At 38.1% G+C, this 22,268-nt stretch overlaps 3 protein-coding genes and 1 pseudogene across 3 annotated transcripts; 2 read left to right on the top strand and 2 right to left on the bottom strand.

The window, feature by feature from the left end:
* Nucleotides 1-314: 314 nt before the first annotated feature.
* Nucleotides 315-1,037, bottom strand: LOC104213150 (uncharacterized). The gene has a single exon (XM_009762584.1). The coding sequence runs from the start codon at nt 1,035-1,037 to the stop codon at nt 315-317; it is 723 nt and encodes a 240-aa protein (XP_009760886.1).
* Nucleotides 1,038-3,960: 2,923 nt separating this feature from the next.
* On the bottom strand, nt 3,961-21,989 carry LOC104227494 (nicotine N-demethylase CYP82E3-like; annotated as a pseudogene).
* LOC104227493 (uncharacterized) lies at nt 11,687-14,640 on the top strand. The gene is made up of 4 exons (XM_009779739.2): nt 11,687-11,848; nt 12,735-14,077; nt 14,160-14,286; nt 14,363-14,640. The coding sequence occupies exons 2-4, from the start codon at nt 13,710-13,712 to the stop codon at nt 14,411-14,413; spliced, it is 546 nt and encodes a 181-aa protein (XP_009778041.1). The 5' UTR covers nt 11,687-11,848; nt 12,735-13,709; the 3' UTR covers nt 14,414-14,640.
* LOC104227492 (uncharacterized) lies at nt 14,367-16,536 on the top strand. The gene is made up of 3 exons (XM_009779737.2): nt 14,367-14,640; nt 15,730-15,845; nt 15,916-16,536. Exons 2-3 carry the CDS (start codon nt 15,750-15,752, stop codon nt 16,276-16,278), a joined length of 459 nt encoding a protein of 152 aa, XP_009778039.1. The 5' UTR covers nt 14,367-14,640; nt 15,730-15,749; the 3' UTR covers nt 16,279-16,536.
* Nucleotides 21,990-22,268: the final 279 nt, after the last annotated feature.

A 22,268-nucleotide genomic window follows, 5' to 3' on the forward strand; every position in this document is an offset into this window, starting at 1 on the left:
TCATCCTTCTTTGATGTTCTCTAGAAGGTTTGTGCCCATCTTCTAGCCGAATCTTATGCATATAGAAGGCAGGGCTGATCCCCTTAATGTCCACAATGGTCTACCCAATTGCAGTCTTGCACTCAGTTAGTACCTGCAAAAGCTATTCTGCCTACACATCTAACAAACTGGATGAGATAATAACAGGTAAGAGTTGAGTTAGGTCCTAAGAATGCATACTTGAAATGAGAGGGCAGTGGCTTCCGTTCCAACTTTGGTGGCTCTTCTATTGCCGACTTAGTTGGAGGAGTTTTTCTTTCCTTCAAGTGCAAAGGCTAAAATTCAAGCTCCCTTTTCCAAAAACCTTGGCCTCTAAGAGCCAATACCCACTCTGCCAAGTATTCACCATTAGCCTCGTCTAAGTTCATGAGACAAACTGCTAAGGGGTCTTTAACGTTCAATGCTTCATCGCCCTCCTCCAACAGTACATCCACAACATCTATTAAAGAGAAATTGGCAAATTCACCGGGTCTGCGCATAGATTTCTGCGCTTTGAATGTTATCTCTTCATCATTTAACCTCATCTTGAGATTTCCAGTTTCATAATTAATTAAAGCTCTCCTAGTGGCCAAGAATGGTATTCCCAAAATTATGAAAATTTCCTCGTCAACCCGACAGTCAAAGATGACAAAATCTGTTGGGAACACAAACTTCCCAACCTGCACCAATACATCATCTAAAATCTCAGAGGGCCTTTTCACTATTCGGTCAGCCATCTGTAATAGCATAGACGTGGGTCTAGCTCTTCCAATGCCTAGAATTTTGTAGATAGATAGGGGCATAAGATTTATGCTAGCTCCCATATGACACAATTCCTTAGCAAAAACAAGGTTTCCTATTGTGCAAGGGATTGTGAAACTCCCTGGATCAGACAGCTTCTCGGCTATATGTCTCGTCACAACAGCACTACAGGTTTGAGTTAGTGTAACCGTGGCCAAGTCTTGAAAGTTGAACTTGCGGGACATCAAGTCCTTCATCATCTTTGCATACCCAGGCATTTCCTTTAAAGCATCAATCAATGGAATGTTTACCTAAATTTGCTTCAACATCTCCAAAAATTTCTTGTACTGCTCATCTTTTTGATACTTGGCCAATATCTGTGGGAATGGTGCTGGAGGTTGCTTCTTCCTTGTGATTTGGTTCTTCTCTTGTTCAGGCACTGCTTTTACTGTCGGTTCCAGTGCAGCTTCAGTCTCTTTCACAACCTCTTCTTCTTTATTGGTGTTATCTTGTGCATTCTGTATTGTCACCTCAGTTAAACCTACTGAATCATCTATTTCAATGGGTATGGGCACCAGTGTCTCAGTCGGCCTACTTTCGTGAGCAATTTTTTGCTCCAGATCTAAGTCCTTACCATTTTGGAGACTCACTGCCATCAACTACTTTGGGCCCTGCTCTTTTGGATTGATTTGGATATCTGTAGGTAACGTCCTATGAGGACGATATTTAGGGCCATTGAAATTTGTGCTAACTGGATCTCGATATTCTTAATCGCTGACTCATGTGAGTCTACTCTATCAACTAGTTTTCCAGTGGACCCAATCACTTATTGCATCATACCCTCGAGTTTAGCAAACCCATCTTCATGTCTCACAATCCGTTGTTGTGGAGTTTGTTGATACACCTGCTGCTGATTTTGCTAGTAGTAACCTTGTTGTCTTTAGTAAGGCACCATTTGCCCCTGTGGTCGCATAGGCCTATGGTTATTGTTGTTATTGTACTGATGCTGAACTGGTTTGTATTGTTGATTCTGCTGACCCCAATTCTAACTACCTGGTCTTGGTCCCCCGCAGTTAGCCACATAATTCATGTTCTCTTGATATTGTTGATTTTCACCTTCAGCATTCCATGAGCAAACATATGGCTGATTAATGCATGATGTACATAGACCCCCCATTGGTTGCATCAACTATGTGTACCTGCTGCTTCTAGCCTGATTCTTCAACCTTTTTGGGGAGGATGCTTATTTGTGTCATCAGAGTGGCCATATTTTCAGCTATGGAGTTAGTCGGGTCTAGAGCCACTGGGCACTGAGTGAACCACATGAGTGATTGGAGCGTTCCTTGTTGTCCATCCTGAGTTTTGTGCCATCTTGTCAAGTAGGATCTTGCTCTCTCTGAATGTTTTGCTCAAAAATACTCCACCTGCTGAAGCATCAACGTTGGATTTCAAACTATCTGCCAAACGCATGTAAAATCTCTACCCCAACATCTGCTCCGGAATACCATGATGTGGACACGTAACCAGCAGACCCTTGAATCTCTCCCACGTTTCATGTAGTGTCTTAGTTGGTTTTTGTTTGAAGATCAATATCTCATCAATTTGCTAAGTCGTCTTATTGGGTGGATGAAATTTGCTCAAATATTGCTTGACTAATTCCTCCCAAGTAGTGATGGAGTTTATGGGGAGTGAATTAAGCCAAGTTTGAGTTGTTCCTGTCACCGAGAATGGAAACAACAACAAACGTATTGCTTCCCGTGTCACGTTGTGTTGCCTCAACGTGGCACAAATTGAAAAAAAAATTCTTGAGATGCTGCTGAGGATTTTCAACGTATGACCCTGAGAATAGTCCGTTGTTCTGCAACAGATGTGGCATGTTATTTGTGATCTGGAATGAATCTGCTTGTATCTGAGGGACTACAATAGCAGTTGCTAAGTTGTCAGCTGTGGGTTGTACCCAATCATATAGTGCCGCTTCTGGCACAAGAGGTGCCACACCCTAATCATTTGGGTCATTTGTGTTGTTTCTGTTGTTTGGGTCATTCACGTTGTCTCTGTTGTTTAGATTATCGTCTTCCATGTCTGGTTCAATTCTTTCAGTTGAGTTCTGTTATTGTTTGCCTTTCTAGTTTGCACGGTTCAATACCTTGAACACCTTATCAGGATCTAATAATGCTTCAAACAATTCACCAGTTCTTGAGGAGTTTCTAGGCATGCACCTGTAACAACCATGACTACAAACTTTAGAATTTCAATGGTTAGTTTAAATTGAAGAAAATTGACTACACTAAGAATTCTTGCACTTCTTTTTAACTACAATCAATAACACCATAAACTCCATGACAACAACGCTAAAATTTGATCACGCCCAACTATGCCTTATAAAAAGGACAAAGCGGTCGCTGCAAATATATTCCGGTTAACAAGTCCGGAGTCAAATCCCACAGGGAATTATCCTATCGATCACAACTATTGGATTTACAGAAATTCATGTATTCAATCTTCAAAGATATTTGAGTATTGGGTGTTTATTAACTAAATATTACGTAATAAAAATGCAGTAATTAAGAACTAGCTATAAACTGGTTGTAAGCAAGAATGAGAAAGGTCTAAGGTTCTGATTTCCCCTTTTGTCGGAATCCTTTCCGCTATGTTTGCTATAAATTTGCCTAAATCTTCTCTATAGATCATGAGCACTCTGACTGTCGTAACTCTATCCTGAGTAAGTACAACAATATACTAGACATATTCTTCCGAATTACGCTAGCTGGCCTTGATACCTTCTTTTTGGGCGAGCTGGGCTTCTTATAGATTAAGGGGATTTGCCCCCGAACGTACAAATTTACCCCTGAAAATAATGTTCCTCGAAGTGACGAGTACTACCGCGCTTGGACCGCACATTTGCATTCTTTTCTGTCTGACGAGCGCGGCCTGAGTGCGGCCGCGCTTGGCCCGCGCTCATAGAGTTCAGCTGTCTTCCATTTTTTTCTTCTTATTTCACATGCACTCACCTCCGATTGGCCTTCCTTGCTCCAAAATAACTCCAAACACTGTTTAATGTCCTCATCATCAGGACTTGCACCTGCAAAGCAGAAAATTCATAATTAGAGCCATTTGTTATCATTTAACCTTCATATAGCAATAAAGTGTAGCTAAGTTAGGGCGTAAATGGTCGCTAAACTACATGAATATAGCCTATTATTAGTAGTACAGTCCCTTAGGAATATGGTATCCATTGATAACACAATCTTTTACATATAGATGTTGTACTGACAAAGGTACAAGTAGGTGGATGTAATTGTAATACTTCTTTAACAATTGCTTGAAAATACACCAAATTCTTGATATCACCCTCCTCTACCCATCTATCTCTACTAACAACGGTGTCCATCTCTTCTTGTGCTTTCTTCATGACATTCTTATTGTTTATCATTAACGCCATTACCCACTTTATATGAAGTGCAAGTGTGTCTGTTGCATCCAAGACCAAAGTCTATATATGGAAAAAGAACAATTAAAAAGATGACTTACAAAGAAGAAATTAAAGAGATGAAGATTCACGATTGTTCAAATCCTAGTATGCATGAGTTGGGGTTAAGAAAAAAATGAAAATAATCTAGTCAAATCGAACAAATATGTAGATCTTTAATAAAGGTACAAAAGATTCTTTTTTTTTCTTTCAGTGAAATCAGTTGCTACAATGGGTAATAAAAATTCATTACACTACTAGAAATCAAGTGATTTCCGATCGAAATCGGTCGGAAATAAGAGTATTTGGTCGCAAAAATCAACAAAAAATTTTTAAACCCGCATATAATGTATAAAAATAATTATTTATTAAAATTTTTCCAATTCCGACCGATTTCGGTCGGAAAATGGTCAAATATTTGGTCAACCAAAATAATTATTTATTAAAACACAAGACAAAAAAAACCGAAATAATCATAACTCGATATTTCCGACCGAATTCGGTTGTAAAAATGCTTTTATACAGATTAAAATATAAATTTAATAATATTTATGTGTGTAAATAATAAAGAAGTTTTAAGTAAACAATATTTAATACTTATATCAGAAAAAAATAACATTTTCGACCGAATTTGGTCGGAAATTGGTCAAATATTTGCTCAAACCTGTATATAATGTACAAAAATAAATATTTATTAAAATTTTCCAAATTTTCGACCGATTTCGGTCAGAAAGTGGTCAAATATTTGGTCAACCAAAATAATTATTTATTAAAACACAAGACAAAAAAACCGAAATAATCATAACTCAATATGTCCGACCGAATAATATTAAAATATAAATTTAATAATATTTGTGTGTGTAAATAATAAATATGTTTTAAGTAAACACTATTTTTAAGCTAAAATAACAAAAATAAGCTAAAAGCCAAAAACTAGAAATCCTAACTTATGGCTTAAAAGCTATTTTGGCTTAAAATCTACTTAAAATAAGTCCATCCAAACGGGCTCTAAGTAGAAGTAGATTTGTGGTATCTATAAGTGATAATTAATTAGCTGATAAATTGAAAATTATGGGTCATTAATTTTGGTTTATATAATTACGTGTTAGATTCTAAATAATTATAAATTTGATATTGATTCTTGCTAATTTGTTAGTTAGAATTTTATTAATTATGCATTATGATTTCTGTTATACAATATAATATTTATAAGTGAGAGAATTGTTTTAGAATTTAATCATTAAGTTTTCCAATTATTTTAAAAAATAAGTTTGTTTCGGTAATGGAATGTGAGGCAAAAACCCTAACTTTGTTATAAATATATTATATTATGGATGTTCATTTAGTACTCCGTTGTAAATAAGCTTCCTGAAGAAGCTTATCCATATGGGACTCCACCGTAAATATGTTTATCTATTTAGTACTATATTGGAAATAAGCTTCCTGAAGAAGCTTATCACTTCGGTACCCGGTTATGGATAAACATTACCCCCAGTATAAGTTTATCCATACCGGGTATAATAGGCTTATCTTTTCAGTACCCAGTTATGGATAAACATTACCCCCGGTAAAAGATTATCCATACCGGGTATAATAAGCTTATCCATTCAGTACTCCGTTATGGATAAATATTGCTCTCAGTAGAAGATTATCCATATCTGGTATAGCAGCAGCTTACACAGCAGCTTGTAGCAGCTTACACAGCAGCTTGTAGTAGCAGCTTACACAGCAAGCTTATAGTAGCTTACACTGCAGCTTGTAGTAGCAGCTTACACAGCAGCTTGTAGTAGCAGCTTACGGAGCAGCTTCCTTTCTTCTATAAATAGAAGAGATTTCAGTTCATTATGTACATCAGTTTGAATTCGAATAATATATCAGTTTCTCTATATACTTGTCTTTACTTTATAGTCTTTATTTTATAACACGTTATCAGCACGAAGCTCTACCATCTCGAGCAAATATTTTGAAAGTATCTGAGGTAAGAACTTTCTTTTCCTAAATAATGTCAAATCTTTCTAAACTTGAATTTGTAGCCCTGGATATATCGGGCAAAAGCTACATGTCTTGGGTACTTGATGCTGAAATTCATCTTGATGCGATGGGTCTGGCAGACACCATCAAGGATAAAAACCAGGCATCAAACCAAGACCGTGCCAAAGCAATGATATTCCTACGCCATCACCTTGATGAGGGCCTGAAAATGGAATATCTCACTATTAAAGATCCAGTCATACTGTGGAATAATTTGAAAGATAGATATGACCACCTGAAGATGGTCGTTCTTCCACAGGCACGTTATGATTGGACTCATCTAAGGCTACAAGATTTTAAATCTATCAGTGAGTATAATTCTGCTATGTTCAGAATTATTTCCCAATTAAAATTATGTGGTGATAATATTACTGATCATGATATGTTGGAGAAAACTTTCACCACTTTTCATGCCTCGAATATGCTCCTGCAGCAGCAATATCGAGAGATGGGATTTAAAAAGTATTCTGAACTTATCTCACATCTTCTTATAGCAGAGCAACATAATGGGCTATTAATGAAAAATCATGAAAGCCGACCTATTGGTTCTTGTCCATTCCCTGAAGTGAATGAGACGAACTTCCACCAAGCTAAACGTGGAAGAGGTCATGGCCCCAGTCGTGGTCATGGCCGTGGTCGGGGAAGAAACCCCAATCATGGTAATAATAATGCACCAAAGAAGCCTCCTCACCACCAGCAGTGGAAAAGGAAGGAACAAAAGCATGAAGCGGTGCAAGCGCCAAATGCAGAAAATGCATGCTATAGATGTGGAGGAAAAGGGCACTGGTCACGTACCTGTCGTACGCCAAAGCATCTGGTTGAGCTTTATCAAGCCTCCCTGAAGAAGACAGAGAAAAATGCTGAAGCAAATTTTATTTCTGAAGATAATTTAGACTTCATGCATTTGGATGTAGCTGATTACTTTGCACTCCCAGAAGGAGAAATAAGTCATGTAATCGGTAGTGAATCTGTAGAAATGTAAATATTTTAATTTGTGTTGTTTGTAATAAATAGTATGGTTATGTAATTATTGTACATAAATAAAAGTTATGTTTTGATAATGATATTTACTATAATATATTTTATTTATGTTATTTTGAAGAATATGGATAACCCTCAAATTATGTTTGGATCAAAGACAAATCATGAAGATATGTGTGTTATTGATAGTGGAACAACACATGCCATATTCAACGATCAGAAATACTTTTCTTATTTGCATAAGGAAAAAAGCAAATGTTTCAACAATTTCTGGTAATATAAGTTTGATTGAAGGCTCCGGAAGAGCCATAATATTTCTGTCTAAGGGAACAAAACTTATTATAGACAATGCATTGTTCTCCTCCAAGTCCCGAAGAAACTTGTTGAGTTTTATAGATATCCGCCGAAATGGGTATCATGTAGAGACAATAGATGAAATGAACAGGGAATATCTTTGTATTACAAAGAATATTTCTGGCCAGAAATGCATTGTAGAAAAGTTACCAACTTTATCTTCTGGCTTATACTATTCAAAAATTAGTACAATTGAAGCACACTCTATCGTAAACCAGAAGTTTACGGATTCAAATACTTTTGTGCTTTGGCATGGCCGTTTGGGCCATCCCGGATCAATAATGATGAGACGAATTACTGAAAATTCGAGTGGGCATCCATTAAAGAACCTGAAGATTCTTACAAATGACGAATTTTCTTGTGATGCTTGTTATCAAGGAAAAATGATCACTAGACCATCACCAATGAAGGTTGATATTGAATCCCCTGCCTTTTTAGAGCGTATACATGGGGATATATGTGGACCTATTCACCCACCAAGTGGGTTGTTTAGATATTTTATGGTCCTAATAGATGCATCTTCAAGATGGTCTCATGTGTGTCTACTATCATCTCGCAACCTGGCGTTTGCAAAGCTATTAGCCCAAATAATTCGATTAAGGGCACAATTCCCAGATTATCCTATAAAGGCTATTCGCCTTGATAATGCTGGAGAATTCTCATCTCAAGCTTTTGATGATTATTGTTTATCCGTTGGGATAAAAGTTGAACATCCTGTAGCTTATGTTCATACTCAAAATGGCCTTGCAGAGTCATTTATTAAACGCTTGCAATTGATAGCAAGACCACTACTTATGAAAACAAAATTGCCCACTACTGTTTGGGGCCATGCTATCTTGCATGCAGCATCACTTATCCGTCTTAGACCGACACATTATAATAAATATTCTCCGTCACAATTAGTTTTTGGTCATGAACCAAATATTGCCCATCTACGAATTTTCGGATGTGCTGTATATGTGCCAGTAGCACCACCACAACGTAGTAAGATGGGACCACAGAGAAGGATAGGAATATATGTTGGGTTTGAATCACCCTCTATTATTCGCTATCTTGAACCATTGACAGGAGATTTATTTACTGCTCGATTTGCAGATTGTCGGTTTGATGAAACAAATTTCCCACAATTAGGGGGAGAGAAAAAGGAAATCAAAAGAGAAATTGTGTGGAAAGTTTCATCATTATCTCACTTTGATCCCCGTACCCCTATATGTAATCAGGAGGTCCAGAAGATCATCCATTTACAGAATATAGCAAATCAAATGCCAGACGCATTTACTGATTTGAAAAGGATAACTAAGTCACATATCCCAGCAGAGAATGTGCCTATCCGAATTGATGTCCCAATGGGACCATCTACTAGCATGAGAGCTAGTGAACCTAAAGCACGCCTGAAGCGTGGTAGGCCTTTGGGTTCTAAGGATCGAAATCCTCGAAAAAGAAAATCGACAAATGATCAAAACGATACTATGAAGGGATCCCCTGAAGAGACCCAAAATCTGATTAGTTCTGAGATTCCTGAAGAAATCAATGAACCTGAAGCTCATGTGAGTGAGGAACTTTTAATAAGTTCGAACGGTGATGGGATTAATTTAAATCGATTTGAAATAGTGGTGGATAATATTTTTGCATATAATGTTGCACTTAATATTATGCAAGATAGTGAGGATCTTGAACCTCGATCTGTCGAAGAATGTCGACAAAGATTTGATTGGCCAAAATGGCAAGAGGCAATTCAATCGGAATTGAAGTCACTTGCTAAAAGAGAGGTCTTTGGACCAGTAGTCCAAACACCTGCTGGTATAAAACCAGTTGGTCATAAATGGGTTTTTGTGCGAAAAAGGAATGATAAAAATGAAGTTGAAAGATACAAAGCTCGCCTTGTTGCACAAGGATTCTCACAACGACCTGGAGTCGATTTTGATGAAACATATTCACCTGTTATGGATGCCATAACATTTCGATATCTCATCAGTTTAGCACTACATGAAAAGCTTGAAATACATCTAATGGATGTAGTTACAGCTTATCTGTACGGTTCACTTGATAATGAAATTTATATGAAAATTCCTGAAGGATTTAAAATGCCTGAAGCAAAATCTCAGGAAATGTATTCAATCAGATTACAAAGATCTTTGTACGGTTTAAAGCAATCTGGGCGCATGTGGTATAATCGCCTTAGTGAATATTTGCTGAAAGAAGGTTACATAAATGATGTTATTTGTCCATGTATTTTTATAAAGAAAATGGCATCAGAATTTGTTATACTTGCTGTTTATGTTGATGACATAAATCTTGTTGGAACTCCAGAAGAGCTCCAAAAGGCAATTGAATATCTTAAGAAAGAATTTGAGATGAAAGATCTTGGAAAGACAAAACTTTGTCTTGGTCTGCAAATTGAACATTTAGCAGACGGGATCTTTATCCATCAATCTGCCTATACAGAAAGGGTCTTAAAACGCTTTTACATGGACAAAGCGCACCCATTGAGTACACCAATGGTTGTTCGATCACTTGAAGTGAATAAGGATTTGTTCCGACCTCCAGAAGAGGACGAGGAACTCCTTGGTCCCGAAGTACCCTATCTCAGTGCAATTGGTGCACTAATGTATCTTGCTAATGCTACAAGGCCTGACATAGCATTCTCTGTTAATTTACTAGCAAGATATAGTTCTTCTCCTACACGGAGACATTGGAACGGGATTAAGCATATATTGCGATATTTAAAGGGAACTCTTGATATGGGTTTGTTTTATGCTAACAAAGATAGTGCAGACCTTGTTGGTTATGCAGATGCAGGTTATTTATCTGATCCCCATAAAGCTCGATCTCAAACCGGCTACGTATTTACATATGGAGGTACTATCATATCATGGCGCTCCACAAAGCAATCTATTGTTGCTACTTCTTCAAATCACGCTGAGATAATAGCTATTCATGAAGCAAGTAGGGAATGCGTATGGTTGAGATCAATAATTCATTTTATTCGAGAAAAATGTGGTTTGGAATGTGAGAAAAGACCCACAATTTTATACGAAGACAATGCTGCATGCATAGCCCAATTGAAGGGAGGATTTATAAAAGGAGATAGAACGAAGCACATTTCACCAAAATTATTCTACACACACGATCTTCAGAAAAATGGTGACATTGATGTGCAACAAATCCGTTCAAGTGATAATCCAGCAGATTTATTCACTAAATCTTTGCCAACTTCAACTTTTGAGAAGATGGTATACAAGATTGGAATGCGGAGACTCAAATATTTGAAACAAGGTTTTCATCAGGGGAGTAAAATACGCGATGCACTCTTTTTCCCTTACTAAGGTTTTTTCCCATGGGGTTTTCCTTATAAGGTTTTTAATGAGGCACCTAACAATGCGTATTACTAAATATGTGTACTCTTTTTCCTTCACTAGAATTTTTTTTCCCACGTGGTTTTTCCTAGTGAGGTTTTAATGAGACACATTATCTTTTAATGAACATCCAAGGGGGAGTGTTATAAATATATTATATTATGGATGTTCATTTAGTACTCCGTTGTAAATAAGCTTCCTGAAGAAGCTTATCCATATGGGACTCCACCGTAAATATGTTTATCTATTTAGTACTATATTGGAAATAAGCTTCCTGAAGAAGCTTATCACTTCGGTACCCGGTTATGGATAAACATTACCCCCAGTATAAGTTTATCCATACCGGGTATAATAGGCTTATCTTTTCAGTACCCAGTTATGGATAAACATTACCCCCGGTAAAAGATTATCCATACCGGGTATAATAAGCTTATCCATTCAGTACTCCGTTATGGATAAATATTGCTCTCAGTAGAAGATTATCCATATCTGGTATAGCAGCAGCTTACACAGCAGCTTGTAGCAGCTTACACAGCAGCTTGTAGTAGCAGCTTACACAGCAGCTTATAGTAGCTTACACTGCAGCTTGTAGTAGCAGCTTACACAGCAACTTGTAGTAGCAGCTTACAGAGCAGCTTCCTTTCTTCTATTTCAGTTCATTATGTACATCAGTTTGAATTCGAATAATATATCAGTTTCTCTTTATAGTCTTTATTTTATAGTCTTTATTTTATAACAAACTTATCAATTTTCCTTTCTCTTTCGTTCTCCGCCTCACTGCTTCTGCCACTAATCACAGGCTTCACCATCGTCGTCGGCACTCATCCAAGCGGCCATCGTCATCATCGTCGGAAATCCAAGCGCCCATCGTAGGTACTCAGGCTCCTCTCCATCTCCGGTAAGTTTTCTTTTTCTTCCACCTCTTTAACTATTTTAGAGATGCGTTTTTCGGATCTGTTTTGGGCCGTTTCAGTCTAGAGAAAAACGGAACCCTAGTTAGGCCTTTTACGGAGCCTCTTGTTATTCTGATTTCTCTTTTACGAACTAGCTAGGATTGAGGTCTATACAAAGTTCAATCCTTTCTTTCTATATTTTGTAATGGTGCCTAGTACATTGTCATTTGTACATGCTCATTTGCTCATTATTTTTTGAAATAAAATTTTGATCTGTTGTTTATGTATGTTCCATCTCACTGCTTCCCACATAGGAAATATGCTTGAGAACTTGCACTAGATTATTAGCTAACTGATTTACCCAACTTGGAAAATATGCTTGACCACTTGCAGTTGAGTGTTATGATGAGGACCTAGATAGTCCATGAAGATCAATTTCAAATAAGGTCTTAATTGATTGATAGAATTAGAGCATTGCAAACAAATGCGCTATTTTTTGGCAATGATTGTATTTCTTTTGATGGTTATTTGGCTATGCTGGGGGTTAATTACTTAGGTTCTTTTTTTAAATATTAATTGATTGTAGATTGATGTACATGTTTGTGCTTTTACTCCTCTTTAAACCGCAGGAGTTTTGCTGAAAATTGTTTTCTTTTTTCAAGTAATAAAATAAGGCCTGTTAGTGCAATTTGGATAGAATTTTCATTGAATGGATATGTAGTTTAGTAGTACTGTGTTCTATCAAATAAACAAATTCATATCTTACTGCCCTTGTGTTAATAGTTTGCTGCTGCAATCATTTGTCAACAATATGGTCATTTTCTTCTGTCAACACTGCTGCTGCAATCACAATTAACTATGGTTAATATAATTTATTCGTTCTTTATGTAGATGGAATCTCGTAGTTGGATGTATAATAGGAATTATCCTAATCGTCTGTTTTTGAGGGAGGAATTTATAGAAGGGGGTTAAGGAATTTATTACGCATGCAATGTCACTTGAACCGTTTCGGATTGGACGGTTGATTAGGTCTCCTTGTGTGAAGTGCAAGTGTCTGCATTATTTTGGACCGGCGGATGTTAAGACTCATCTTTATAAAAAAAGGTTTATGGATAATTATTTTGTGTGGACTAGTCATGGAGAGATTGATGGTACTGATGGTGTATTTCATAATGTAGTATTGGTGAAAGTAGTAGGTCGGTGGGGAATAACGTTCAACATCCGAGATACCATGAAATGGTTGCGGATGCTCTAGGGATGCCTTCGATTTTTAAACCCACGAAAGTGTTGAACAACCTCCTAATGAAGAAGCAAAATATTTTTATGAACAGTTAGAGGCTGCTAGTCCTCCACTAAAACACGGGAGTATACACTCTCAGTTGTCTGTTGCGGTTAAATTATTAAGTATCAAATCAGATACCAATATTTCTCAAGCAGGAATGGATTCTTTCATTGGCCTTATGAGTGAACTAGTTGACCCAAATTTCAACGTACCTGAAGATTTCTATAAGGCTAAAAGATTGGTTTCTAAGTTAGGACTCTCGTCTATGAGAATTGATTGTTGTGAAGATGGTTGCATGTTGTATTATAAGGGTGATGCAGATGGCCGGTAGGGGTCGAGGTAAGTCTAGGAAGGATAAAAGGCCTACTGATCATGATGATGGTGCTACACCCTCGTTTCCTTCCACTCCACACTTTCATCCCTCTGCTGCCGATGGTCGGCAACAATCTTCTAGGCATAGATCTATTTAACCACATCCATCTACTCATTATACTACCCACCATTCGCCCGTCCAACAGTATTATCACAATTCTCCGCCATAGGGCTATACCCCGCTTCCTCCTAATGATCCTACCAATAGTTACATGGGTGCATTGAGTCACCAGTCACAGTCACAGAGATATGTGATACGCCCGTCATCTGCTCCATTTGCTTCATCTCCAGCCGGATCGCACCCATCTAGATTTCAGATGGCCGGATCGCAGCAGTGGTCTGGATCGCAACAGGGGTCTAGACCTATGCAGGGATGTGGATCGCAGCCATCTTCACGGACCCCGTCTCCCTCTCCGCAGAGTTCGTCTCCTAGTGTTTCTAGACTTCGTCTTCGGGATAGTAGCACTGATCCAAATGCCCTCTCTTCTGTGCATGCTTCAGATTCTTCAGAGGATGATGATCCGGATGATGTGCGTTATGATCATTACCATAGGATGATCATCAGTCCTGAGGGCAATGGGTAAGATTTATTTATTACTTCTTTATTTTTGTTGAATTATAATAGCTACTCTTATTTATTTAATGTAATTGCAATGTTGCAGGTTTATTCCTAATAATCGGGTTACAAAGATAATCACTGATATACTTGGCTCGTTGTATTTAACACCCTATCCGACTTGGAGTGACTTTCCAGAGAGTCTCGTGCAACAGATGTTCAACCAATTTAAGGTTTTAATACAATTCTTATCAATTTAAGTGTTATATTAACAATATTTTCATCTAACATTACTTACTTTATTTGCAGACTAAGTGTTCATGGGAGGACCAGTATAACCGTGAAATTTGTAAAAATTAGAAGTACAAATACCGTAAGAGACTCTCTGATTCCTTCAGCTCCGCTCGAAGGGTTAAAAAGAAGCCTTCATGGGTTCTACCGCATATATGGGTGGATCAGGAAAAGTATTGGACCACCGACAAATTCAAGAAGCAGAGTGAATAGGGAAAGAAGGCCCGATCATCTGAGAAGGGTGGCTCCTTGCACTGTTTGGGTTCAAGGAGCATGGGGATACAAGGAGGCATCTGGTAATTCCTTAAAATATTTCGGTCTATTTTTATCGAACTATATTTATATATCTCCCAAAAGTTTGGAATATCACGGTAAGTTGGCGTTTCAAAAATACACACATAATACTTCGGTACCTATGTTGGTTGGAGGTAATAGGTACGCTGCAAACTCATTTTATACCATCACATTGTACCATCTGCATTTCCAATTTTCTTAAGTCTGCTTGACTAATTTCAAGAATTCATATCTATCATGTTTTTCTCAATTTTATACTGTCTAGAAAAATGGGTCACTCTTGTTTCCCACATGAAAATTACTAGCTATTTAAAGTTAGATAAATTCTAGGACCTTATAAAATCCATAAGGGTCTGGTTTCTTTAAGTCAAGTTTGGTTTTCTTGATTTGACAGACTTGAAATAAGTTACTAAAAAGGGGCTTTATCACTTATATATATGGATTCTTGAATAAAGTTCCAAACTTTATTCCTCTTCTGTGTTACTGAAGTGGTGGGAATGAAGTTTCTTGGGGCAGTGGCACTATTTGTTTTCATTTTGGTACTGCAAAAATTTGATATTAGTTCTTGTACTACTCGACTGAGTCTTTTAACATTCACTTAAGTAAAATATGACCTTTTGATTCCTCTACTAATGGTCTTCCACAAATCTGAAGTAGTATATATTATTAACTGCAGAATTATGTGACTACCATATTTATACTAAATGAGGTTGCTTTTGTTCAGCTTCCTTGCTTAGAGAAATATATATATTACCATACAAATACAGTACCATAATATACAAGTATAGGAAAAATAAAATGTGTGCATTTTAATGGATTGATAGTAGACTGTGGTTAGTTTGTTAGCTGGATGAACGAAATTTATATACAGTTTGAAATCATCAATCCACTCACTGAAAAAAAAAATCAATTCATAGGGGATAATCAGTGAAGCTCAAGTGGACTCCATATAATCCCAGCTTCATGTTGTATTTTTTATTCTATATTTCTCTTAAGGATCTAGTTACTTAAAATTCCTATCTCTTAAATTGCACTCTTCTTTTACAACAAAATAGCTACAGTTTTCGTTAACACGTTTATTATATTTGTAGAAAAAAAATTGGGGAGGAAGATGATTCATGATGAGTTCTTCATGGAGACTCACACCTGGAAGAAGGCACCGACAGATCCAACTAGATGGGTCGAGGACCGGGCAGAGACTACACATGTAAGTTTCATAACTACTATAAATGTTTATAATATTATATAGTTAGTAATTTTCTATCTTCTAAATAAAGGGTTGCTACAAGATCAATTTGGAGGAGTACACTCAGAGCTTGCCACCGAATGAGCAAGGCGAGCGACCGCCCATTTCAGACGAAGAAGAGAATAGGATATGGTTGAGTACTGTCGGTGGTCCTAAAAAGGGGATAGCATACGGCCTTTTAGATAAATTGTTTCGGCGCTACAAGGCTGGATTGCAAGGTATAGGGACTTCCGCCCAAGGCGAGGCGATTGATAGTTCGACTATAGCGTCTAGGGAAGATAAGATTGCAAAGCTGACAGCAGAGCATGAAGAGACCAAGGCTAGTGAAAAGAAGAGATTTGATACCCTTCAAGGTCAGCTAGAAAGGAGGGACAAACAATTTGATCCCCTTTAAGGCCAACTGACCAATCTTCTTGCTTGTGGTGCTTTCTCCATTCCCCGGTCTCCTCCCCCTTCCCCACCTGCCGGCGATGAAAGTCCTAGGATCGAAGATGGAGATGATGCTACATAAAAAACTCATTGAATGTTGTGTATTGTTAAACAAAGTTGTAAACTTGTCAATATTTTGTTGTTGGTTATTTGAATGATGATTATATTATTATTTTGTTATTGAACACTTTAGTAGTTGTTGTGGTTATTAGTTGTTGGGTAATTGTTGTTGTTGGTTGTTATTAGTTGTTATTAGTTGTTATTTTGTTGGGTTTTCATGGTTGAATGGCTGTAAGCTGGCATTATAGGATGTATATTGGTTTAAATTGGCAGGTGGTGTAGCTTAAAAACAACCATTTTCTGCCCAATTTTTACCCAGATTTCCGATTGAATTCGGTCGAAAATTAAATTTTTTTGCCCAGAAATTCATGATTTCCGATCGAATTCGGTCGAAAATTTCAAATAAATTCCCCAGATTATCGAAATTTCCGACCGAATTCAGTCAGAAATTATGAATTTACATTTATTTTTTAAATAAATTAATAATTTACAAATAATTATTTAATTAAACAATATTATTATTTTTTAAGAGTTTCGACCGAAATCGGTCGGAAAACTAAAATTAAAAAAAATAAATAATAATATTTTCCGGCCGATTTCGGTCAGAAATTTGATTTTTTTTTTTTAATAATTTCCGATCGATTTCGGTCGAAAATTTTCGACCAATATTTTCCGATCGATTTTGGTCGAAAATTTCCGACCAACTGCGATCGGTACACGTTTGCGACCATTATTTTTCCGCCCAATTAAAATCGGTCAAAATTTGGTCGGAAATTGCGGACGGAAATTTCCTGATTTCTTGTAGTGTTACCTACGGTAATAGTGTTTATCAACTGAATCTATAAATTAAAATTTTAATTACTTCGAAATACTAAAAGTTTAGAAGAATCTATACACGACTAAGCCATTTAAAAAATAACAATATATATGTAACTGTCTATAAAAATTAAAGTGATATTATATACGAATATAGTAACCTAAAATATAAGATAAATTGCCTCCTACAACATGTTAGAATACAAGCAGAGATTAATTTACTTACGAATACGGTTGCTTTGATGGTAGTGTCATGAGAGTAACCATCACCAAGATATTCGTTGCTCTTCTTGGAAAGCACCACATCAATAAAATCTTGTTAATTTTCACCTCCAACATCCTTTGTTTCTCTCTTCTTAGTGTACACATCTAACCAACCTTGGATAATATTATCAATGCCTTTGAAAGTTTGTTTCATTTCCTTAATATTCCCTGTAAGATCTAACCACTTGAAAAATGGAATGTGAAAAATATCATAGAGCTCAATCTCCATAGCTTGAACCATAAACTTCTGAAAAGCTGCTTTGAGTATTTCTCCATGTCTATTATTATAGCTCTTCCCAACAACCATTTACAAAATGATGTCGAATGTCAATTTATCAATCCAATCACTAAGGGTTATCTTCACCATTGGTGAATCACAATTATACAACTGTTTAATATTTTTCTGAACTATAGAAAATCTAATATGTTTGAATTTTTCGAGCCGACTAATGGAGAGAAGTTCTTGATTGACTAGCTTTCGATTTTTTTCCAGTAAGGGCCATATTTGGCAACAACAAGCATGGCATTGTTATAGCAAAGATATTCTTCGTAAAGTAAAGCTGGCCGATCAGCGAAATGGATATCATTGGTAAAGAAGCATTCTTTCATAGCTTCATAACTACTCACTGCCAAAAATGGCGAAACCCTAACCAGAATGTGAAGACGGGACCATATTTTTCAGCTAAGTCTCTGAGTTTTTGAGAAAAATGGCTATCATCATTGCCATTGTTCTTGAAATAAAAGAGATGGTCGATTACTGGTTTAACAACTTAGCCAGTCGTTTCATGAGTTATCACTCCGTTTCTCCTATTTCTACTTCCTTATATGTTGTTCAGCTATATTTCATCATATCGTATTGGTTGTTCTGTGTTCGGAGTGGTCATGGAGTGAAATGTGACACTTAGTCTCTTATTTGAAAATTTAAGTCGAAAAAGTCAACCGGATGTTGACTTATGTGTAGAAGTTCATGGATGTGAATTCTGATGATTTGGATAGCTTTGTTAGGTGATTTTGGACTTACAAGCGTGTTCGGAATGTAATTTGGAGGTCCGTGGTAGATTTAGGCTTGAATTAGCGAAATTGGAAATTAGGCATTTTCCGATCGGTAGTGAAAATCTTGATATTGAGGTCGGAATCCAATTCCGGAAATTGGAGCAGGTCCATTGTGTCATTTGTGACGTGTGTGCAAAATTTCAGGTCATTCGGATGAGGTTTGATTGGTTTTTGGATCGGCTACAGAATTTGGAAGTTTTGAAATCCTTAGGCTTGAATCCGAGGGTGATTTGGTGTTTCGATGTTGTTTTGAGTGTTCCGATGGTTGGTATGAGTTTGAATGATGATATGTGACTAGTTTGTATTTTTGGTTGAGGTCCCAAAGGCCTCGGGTTGATTTCAGGAGGTTGGCGGATCAAGGATTTGATTTGAGAAAGTGCTAAAGAATTCTTTTAGCTGTCATAACCGCACCTGCGGAGTGGGAACCGCAGGTGCGACGTTCGCATGAGCGAGGAAGCATCCGCAAATACGGCCATAAGTGAGAAGGCCAGGAGCCGCATGTGCGGAAAAAGGAACGCACTTGCGAGACCGCAGGTGTGAGTAGGGAGTCGCAGATGCGGTTAAGGGAAAATAAGTGAAAACCGCAGAAGCGGTTGGCTGGAACGCAGAAGTGTTCTCACAGGTTTGAGAAATGGACCGCAGGTGCGAAAATTGTCGGGCAGAAACTTTATAAACCTCACTTCGCGAATTTCAGTCTTTTATCCACCATTTTTGGCCGAGTTGGAGCTTGGGGATTTCAATTTCAAGGAGGAATTTAAGTGTTTTCAGTGAGGTAAGCTACTTGGACCTTGTATCTTACGTTTGTAGCAATTATTCCATGGTAATAATCATGAAATTAATGGAAACATTAGAGAAGAAATTGGGAGATTAGGGCTTGAAATTGGAGATTTTTTATTGGGGATTTGAGGTCCAATTTTGATGTTCTTGATATGTATAAACTCGTGGGAGGATAAGGATTCTAGTGATGTAATTTTTATCGAATTTCAAGATGTGGGCCCGGGGTCGGGTTTGACCAATTTCGGAAATTTTGAGTTAATTTGATAATTTTCGCATGGGTTGCATTCCTTTAACGTATATTGATGATAATATACTGATTTTGATTAATTCGTAGCATTTGGAGGCCGAATTGAGAGACAATTGCATCGCGGGCTAGAGTTTTGGCTTGACTTGAGGTAAGTTACGCTTCCAAACTTGGTTCTGAGGGTTGGAAACCCCGAACTATGTATTCTATGATTACTATCGAGGTGACAAAAATGCCAAGTGACAGGTGTGTGGGCATGCATCGTGAGAATTGCAGCCTGCATCACTCCATGGCACCACTTAGTGACTCTTTCTTGCTGATATCTGTGTTATAATTATATGATTAAGTTAATGAGCTGTAAATCATGCTAATTATCATGTTAAGGCTTCACGCTGATACTGTTGAGACTCGAGAGGTCATTTCTTGCTGTTATATCATTAGCTTTATTGATATTCTATACTCAGTCCTGTTCATGCATATTATATCATGCCTCAGTCTCGATTATTGTTATTTGGCACATCATATCATTGTGTGTGCTAGTATCATGACATTTTGAGCCCGTGTGTGTGATACTGGAGAGTGATGACTGAGTGAGGCAAAAAGCCTAATATTGAGTGACAGTATAAGATCGGGCTGTACGCCGCAACGAGATATTGATTATGCCTTCGTTGGCTTGTTATAGCGTTTTGGCTGAAAGGAGCCCCTCCGGAGTCTTTACACCCCCGGTGAGCGCAGTTGATGATATTGAGGGATGGATCTTCCCTTGACATGGATCTTGTCCGAAGTATTGATACCTGGAGATGGATCTTCTCCATAGGGCTGGAATGGCCATCTTCAATACTGGATGACTGCGGTTAGTGATGTGTATATATTCCGGGATGGATCTTCCCTGGGCCAGATGGCCATATACAGTACCGACTGGTTGAACACTTGTGAGTGGAGGTACATGGAACATTGTTCATGCTATCTGTGCATTGGGACATAAAGATTTCCTGAGTTTTATACTCCGCACTGTTCAGATTGTATTTATTTACTGTAGAGTTTTTACTTAAATTGCAAGCATGTCTACTTTTCTGTATAGTTTAATTGTATTACCTGTTGAGGTTTGGTTCGTCACTACCTGTCAGTCAATAGTTTGGACTCATTACTTTCTGAGTTGGTATACTCATGTTACCCCCTGCACCCTGTGTGCATATCCAGGTATCTCAGGACACGGTAGCGGCTGTTGACTATTCCAGTCGTAGACTTCACGGAGATAGCGAGGTAGCTGCCTGGCAATCACAGTTCCGCTTTTTCTCCTTCTTTATCTTCCTATTAGTACAATGTTATTATTTCCAAACTATTTTAGTCTTGTCTTGTTTCAGAACTATTATAGCGTTGCTCATGACTTAGTGACACCCGATGTTGGACTTGTATTTTCCGCTTTGTTAAATTTTGATTTTATATCTTTATCGGATTTCTGTTGAAAAATTATTTTACTTAAGTTTTAAATGAAATGTGGATTATTTTGGAAATGAGTTGGCTGGCCTAATTTCACGATAGGCTCCATTACGACTGGGTCGGTTTTGAGGTCCTGACAAGTTGGTATCAAAGCATAGGTTATATAGGTTTCACGAGTCATGAGTAGGTTTAGTAGAGTCTCGTGGATCGGTATGGAGACGTCAGTACTTATCCTCGGGAGGCTGCAGAACCTTTAGGAAAAACTTCACATTCTTGAATTCTTGTCGTGCGAATCTATCGACCCTAGTAACTAAACTTCTGTTATTCTATTCTCTCACAGATGGTGAGGACACGTGTTAACGGTCAGGGTGGACGAACACCAGTACCACTAGTTGAGGCCACGAAAGGCCAGGGACGCGGTCGAGGCCGCGGTAGGGGAAGGGGTGTAACTCGCAAGGGTAGCACCTGCAGATCCACCAGCCGCCCCAGTTCATGATCATGTCCCAATTGCGTATACTCCAGCAGGACCAACTCAGACACTGACTGCGCCTATTGTTATTCCGGGTCATCAGGAAACCTTGGCTCAGATCTTGACCGTGTGCAATAGCCTTGCTCAGGCGGTCGCAGTTTCTACTACAACAACTACTTCTCATGCTAGGAGAGACATTCAGACTACTACCGCCCGTACACCCGAGTAGGTTGTTTAGGGACTGCAGACACTGGAGGCACCACCAGCCCAGCCGGTTGCTCCTGCTCAGGATTATGTGGTTCCAAATATGCCTGATGACAAACAGTGTTGATTGGAGAGGTTTGGTAGACTTCAGCCTTCGACTTTTAGTGGTGCTGAGGGCGAGGATGCCTAGGGTTTCTTGGACAAGTGTCAGAAGATGTTATGTACAACGGGTATTCTAGAGACTAGTGGGGTCTCATTTACTACTTTTAAGTTTTCTGGAGTTGCCTTCACTTGGTGGGAGGCTTATGAGAGGCGTAGGCCTATTGGTGCAGTGCCCCTTACCTGGCATCAGTTCTCCATTCTCTTCCTAGAGAAGTATGTACCGCATTCGCGTAGAGAGGAGTTGCGTAGGCAGCTCAAGCAGTTGCATCAAGGGGATATAAACATGACGCAGTATGAGATGAGATTCTCTGAGTTGGCCCGTCAGGCTATCTGGCTAGTTCCCACGGATAGGGATAGGATCAAGCGGTTCGTTGATGGCTTCACTTATCAGCTACGGATTTTTCTGACCAGAGAGAGCATTTGGCACTTCTTTTAAACAGGTGTTGACATTTCCATAGAGATAAAG

Source organism: Nicotiana sylvestris, chromosome 1 (assembly GCF_000393655.2).
Source record: "Nicotiana sylvestris chromosome 1, ASM39365v2, whole genome shotgun sequence".
Classification (NCBI taxonomy): domain Eukaryota; kingdom Viridiplantae; phylum Streptophyta; class Magnoliopsida; order Solanales; family Solanaceae; genus Nicotiana; species Nicotiana sylvestris.